This window comes from Rhagoletis zephyria, unplaced genomic scaffold (genome assembly GCF_001687245.7).
Source record: "Rhagoletis zephyria isolate East Lansing unplaced genomic scaffold, Rhagoletis_zephyria_1.1 Rzeph_scaffold_00992, whole genome shotgun sequence".
In the NCBI taxonomy this organism is placed as follows: domain Eukaryota; kingdom Metazoa; phylum Arthropoda; class Insecta; order Diptera; family Tephritidae; genus Rhagoletis; species Rhagoletis zephyria.
The window spans coordinates 99,735-105,082 of record NW_016158076.1 but is presented as its reverse complement, the minus strand read 5'-3'; the positions used below and the strand labels follow the sequence as shown (position 1 = coordinate 105,082).

The window sequence follows — 5,348 nt, the reverse complement described above, 5'->3', positions numbered from 1 at the left end:
GTTCACTGTTCTCTAATAGATTAGGGAAAAAAGCAATATTTTCGCATTTAGCAAAATTAAAATACGTTTTTCGCTGTAAAGTGAACTGCTTTGGCAGTTTCAACTCGTTTTTCTTTTCGCTCTATTCTTTGTTTACTTGTGGTACACAAGTGTCAACGCCCAGGACAGCGCAATCTTGTATTCTATCATTCTTGGTACAAGGTATGAATCTAATGTAATACTAGGTTCACATATAAGTAGATTATCCTCATTTTCGAGCTTAACACCCTAATGCAGCGTTTTTGCTGCATTTAAAATGCAACATTTAGCACTTTCGAACATATGTTTTCGAAGAGCGTTCATGCTATAGCATTCAGCAAATGTACATTTACACGAGATCGAAATCGTATGCTTTTGACAAACAGCCGTGTTCCAGTCTCTTATTTAGATGCGTATATATTACGATCAATTCTCACGCAGAAGATAATGTGCAAAAAGCCTACTGAAAAGGAAAAAATAAATTTTAAACCAAAAATTCAATACAAAAACTTGAATTGTTTTAACCATAACCGTACATTTGTTTGTGTATATATTCATTTGTCGGTGCTGTCAATTAAAATTTCCTCACTTAATTAGGAAACAAACCAAACAGAGTTGATCACAAATTGATCCAGATTTCTATCAGCATCAAATCGATGTTGAATTTGCTTAATTTTCTTTATCCAAATATGTAATGCAAAATAAAAGAAATCTCGATCGGCGATCACTGAAACGCAGCTAGCAACTGTATACTCGAAAAAGCAATGTTGCCACTTTTTCTCTTTAAACCATGTTCGAATCGTGGAAATTTTGGAAGTCACAGGTTTCTTTTAGCATTTAGATTCTTAATGCGAAAATGGAGTTGCATTTAGTTGCATTTAGGTGACTAGTCGCGTATGGATAAATGTACATTTAGAGTAGCATTTGGAGCTAAATGCGCTAAATGTGCTTTTACGGTAAGCAAAAACAGCCTATAATCTGTAATTATAACAAGAGATAACCGTTTTAAAATTCGTCCCTTGTTAATCTGTAATTATAAAATAATCTCAGATTAAACCGATAACTTTTCGGTGTCCATCCTAGTTTTATTGATTGTTTTCAAAAAAGAGGAGGAATGCGAAATGTAAAAGTAAACAAAAATGTACGCTAGCAAGGAAAAGAGGTTTTAAAGGTATTTTTAATAAAATGTTAAGTTAAAATATATTTATATTGCTTATTATAGCATAAAAACGTGATCACGGTGGACAGAAGAAGAAACTAACTTTTCCTTGAGATGTGAGAATAACAAGCACAACAAATTTGACGGCTAATAATCTGAGGTTTTCCTGTGTAAACGGGGTGATTAAAAAACGAGCTTTGGTTGTGATAATATTGATTTGTGAACATAGTTTAAGAAAGTCAAAAACTATCGATGGTGGTACGATAGTCAAAAACCATCGATTATATCGATAGTTTCAGCTAGAGTTGTAAAACTATCGAATAGTGCCACCATCGATAGTTTCCATGTTTCAGAAAAAAACTATGGCGCATATTCATGGTAATATTTAGTACTCAACTAAGGGCCGGTTACTCAATGTCTGGTTAAGACTAATCTCCGGTTAAACATTGTTATCAACGTTACCGACTCCCTGTTGTATGCATGGAGTCGAAGACGTCGATAACATGTTTAACCGCAGATTAGTGTTAACCGGACATTGGTAACCGGTTCCTAAGGTCCGGTTGTTCAATGTCTGGTTATCACTACCACTACACTATCGACGATTTCGACATCATGCATGTAACATGTGATCGATAAAGCAGTAGTTGTGCTTAACCGGAGCTTCTACCTCCGATTTGTGCTAATCAGACATTGAACAACCGGCCCTAAGGGCCGTTTGCACAAAGCCTGGTTGACACCAATCCCCGGTTAAACATCGTTATCGACGTTACCTACACCGTATTATATGTATGAAGTCGAAAGCGTATAAAGCGTAATGCAGCGTTTTTGCTGCATTTAAAATGCAACATTTAGCACTTTCGAACATATATTTTCGAAGGGCGTTCATGCTATAGCAGTCAGCAAATGTACATTTACGCGAGTTCGAAATCGTATGCTTTTGACAAACAGCCGTGTTCCAGTCTCTTATTTAGATGCGTATATATAACGATCAATTCTCACGCAGAAGATAATGTGCAAAAAGCCTACTGAAAAGGAAAAAATAAATTTTAAACCAAAAATTCAATACAAAAACTTGAATTGTTTTAACCATAACCGTACATTTGTTTGTCCGAAAAGTACATTTTTTGTATAGATTTCGTACTGAAGGAACAATTTCATATCCCAACACTGATACAGAATGTAAACAAACACAGTGTTGCAAGGAAAAAAAGTTGAACGAGCTCAAAGTTGGCTGGCGACCAACTTTGTTGAAAGCGATTAGTTGAAAGGCCGTTCGGACGAGGCGATTTTTGCTTTCAACTAAAAGTTGCCTGAAAAATCGCCACGTGCGAATGCCCTATAAGTTTAACATTTCTATTTCAGACCAGTAGTATTACTTAATAAAAATCATGTATACTAGAATTAAATATATAAATTTTAATGGTATATTCCGTTTTGGTACAACGGTAGCAGCGCCTGTAATTAAATCAAACCCCCGCAAAACTCCAACATTAAATCGACCTTTAATTTGCTGCAAGAGGATACAATTTAATTTGTATGTACCCGCACCAGAAAAAAGTGAGTTTGGCACGATACCATTAGCGTCCAGCGGTTGGAAGCATTACAAATCAAAAGACGATTTTATGATATTTAATGCGACCGTAGGCAGAGGCGATATAAAGGCTGAAATGCTAAAAGTAGATGATTTTCTCAGCGGCGCAAATATCCGTTTGAACGATAGGCTTTTGGAGAATTTAAAATCGGGAATGAAAATAAATAGCTTTACGAGCATTCAAACGAAGTCTTTACCCAAAGTGTACGAAAGCCAGCATTTGTTGATTGCTGCAGAAACTGGATGTGGTAAAACACTTGCCTTTATGCTTCCCATCGTTCAACGCATTATCGAACACAAACAAACGTTGCAAATTCGTCAAAATGGTCGGAGGCTTAACACGCCTTTGGTTGTTATAATTGCGCCTGGACGGGAATTGGCAGCCCAAATCGGTAATGTAGCAGAAAACTTATGTCACCAAACCGACTTAAAGGTAAAAACCATATTTGGTGGAAACACGAAGCGTCTGATGGTCGATCCGGAATTTTGTGATGTGGACATTCTAGTTGCTACGATTGGTGCTCTCAGTAAGCTAGTAACAACAGGCATTTATAGAATGGAAGAAGTACGACATGTTGTCTTGGATGAAGCGGACACATTGTTAGATGATAGCTTTTCCGATAAACTTAGCTATTTTTTGAGGAGGTTTCCGGTATGTCTTTTAGGGCTAGTTTTTAAGTGCCAGTTTAAACTTAGATTAAGTAAACTGAGTTTAAATTGAACAGCCGGCTGACATTTGATTGGCTGATCTTAGTTTAAACCAGCCATATCGGGCGTTTAAACTGAGTTTAAACTACAGCCGCGCACTGAAAAACTGGCCCTTGTAGTTTTTCTAAGTACCTTTAATAAATTGCATAATATTGCTAGTTTCACAAAAATCGCAACCAGGATGCAAACAATGTTGGCACTCAACTAGTTTTAGTTTCTGCAACAATGCCAACGAATACAAATGAAATACTGCATAAGTTGATAGATATGCAGACATTGCAAGAAGTTTCAAGCCTAAATTTGCATAAATTATTGCCACACATTGAACAACGTTTTTTGCGGATGTCCAAACAAAGTCGACCTACAAATCTATTAAGTATAGTCCGAAAGGGCATCGGTAAAAAGCAGCCTCTCATAGTGTTCAGCAATAAATCAGCAACGAGTGATTTTGTAGACATTTTTCTCAATAATAATGGAATACGCAGTGTAAATTTAAATGGTGATATGCTTATGAAAATACGAGTGGGACGCTTCGAACAATTTCAGAATGGTGAATTTGACGTGCTATCGACTACAGATGTGGGCAGCAGAGGGCTGGATACAACAAATGCTCGTCATGTCATAAATTTTGATTTTCCGATACATATATCCGACTATATTCATCGCTGCGGTCGCATTGGTCGTGTCCGAAATTTGCAGCCCTCGTTGGTTACGAATTTTGTGTCCTCACGACGTGAAGTAGAGGTGGTTCAACGAATAGAGCATGCAGCTCGTACGGGCGGTCTTCTTCTAAATGTTAATGCGAATATAAAAAATATAATAAATAAACAAATATTGAAAGATATGCAAGCGGCGGGCATGCAGATTCCACAAGAGGAAGCATTCTAGTATGTACATTCGTAAAACTTATATGTTATAAGTATTTATTTTCTTAAATAAATGCAGATTCCGCAAGAGGAAGCATTAAAGTATGTACATTCGTAAAACATATGCACTGCCGGCAAAAGGTATAGGCTCAGCAATTTTTTCACAATATATGCATACATTTTATTTTTCCGCCAATTTTTTATAAAAATATGGTTCATTCTATGACAAAAAAAAATATATATTCCTCAACTATGTGCAGAACTCCAGAAAATTCTGCAAATTTACATGCAAATATTCAACTTTTTAATCAGATTTTTTAGAATTTTTTTGAGTATGCAGTTTTGTAGCCCATTAAATTGTAGTAAAAAAACTGGTTGTTGTTGTTGTTGTTGTAGCGGCACTACTAAGCCCCGCCTGTTTCGGGTCAACTTTTAATCATTATCGTCAAGCTCAACTAACGGTAGGCCCAGGAAACGAGCTGTTTCGATGGGGTCGGACCAAACGGAGAGAGGTGTTAGTTGAGTCGGATTGAGCTGGCATGTGAAGAGGTGGTTGGTGTCGTGGGGGGAGTCTCCACACGCCGGGCACTCATTTGGGATGTTTGGGTCGAGTCTGGACAGGTAGCTGTTTAGGCGGCTACAATATCCAGACCGTAACTGAGCCAGGGTAACGCGGGTCTCTCTAGGTAACTGAAGCTCCGTCTCTTCCACAGGTGGTGATTGGGCTCCGATAACGACATTCCTAGGCCGGGAGTCGAGGTAGGTGGAGACAGACTCCCTATGAATGTCGTTAATCGCTCGTCTGTACGTCATTGGGTCCAGTGGTTGGTCTGTGTAGGTCTGGACTGCGTCCTTGTACATGAATAGGTGCCCCCTGACGTGCCTGGGCGGAGGCTCCTCCTCCAGCAGTGGTCTGTTGGGGTGTTCACTTCTGTGACACCCCACAAGAAACTGCTTACAGAGCATCTTGTTGTGTTCCCTTACGGGGAGCACTTGGGCCTCACTG

At 38.3% G+C, this 5,348-nt stretch overlaps 1 protein-coding gene across 3 annotated transcripts; it reads left to right on the top strand.

Moving 5' to 3' along the window:
* Window positions 1-2,457: 2,457 nt before the first annotated feature.
* Dbp21E2 (putative ATP-dependent RNA helicase Dbp21E2) lies at window positions 2,458-4,640 on the top strand. Of its 3 annotated transcripts, none has more exons than XM_017615274.1 (3): window positions 2,458-3,420; window positions 3,636-4,363; window positions 4,422-4,640. In XM_017615274.1, coding segments are annotated over exons 1-3 (1,584 nt in total). In that variant the 5' UTR covers window positions 2,458-2,565; the 3' UTR covers window positions 4,423-4,640. The 3 variants fall into 3 exon arrangements, with proteins under 3 accessions (XP_017470763.1, XP_017470764.1, XP_017470762.1); XM_017615275.1 differs by having other exon boundaries at window positions 2,458-2,734; window positions 2,822-3,420; window positions 3,636-4,447; XM_017615273.1 differs by having other exon boundaries at window positions 3,636-4,447.
* Window positions 4,641-5,348: the final 708 nt, after the last annotated feature.

Excerpts from the sequence above, each read along its gene's own strand:
- Dbp21E2 (XM_017615274.1), top strand. The coding sequence starts at position 2,566 with ATGTATACTAGAATTAAATATATAAATTTTAATGGTATATTCCGTTTT. Across the intron at positions 3,421-3,635 it reads ATTTTTTGAGGAGGTTTCCG|TTTCACAAAAATCGCAACCA; the intron begins GTATGTCTTTTA and ends TAATATTGCTAG.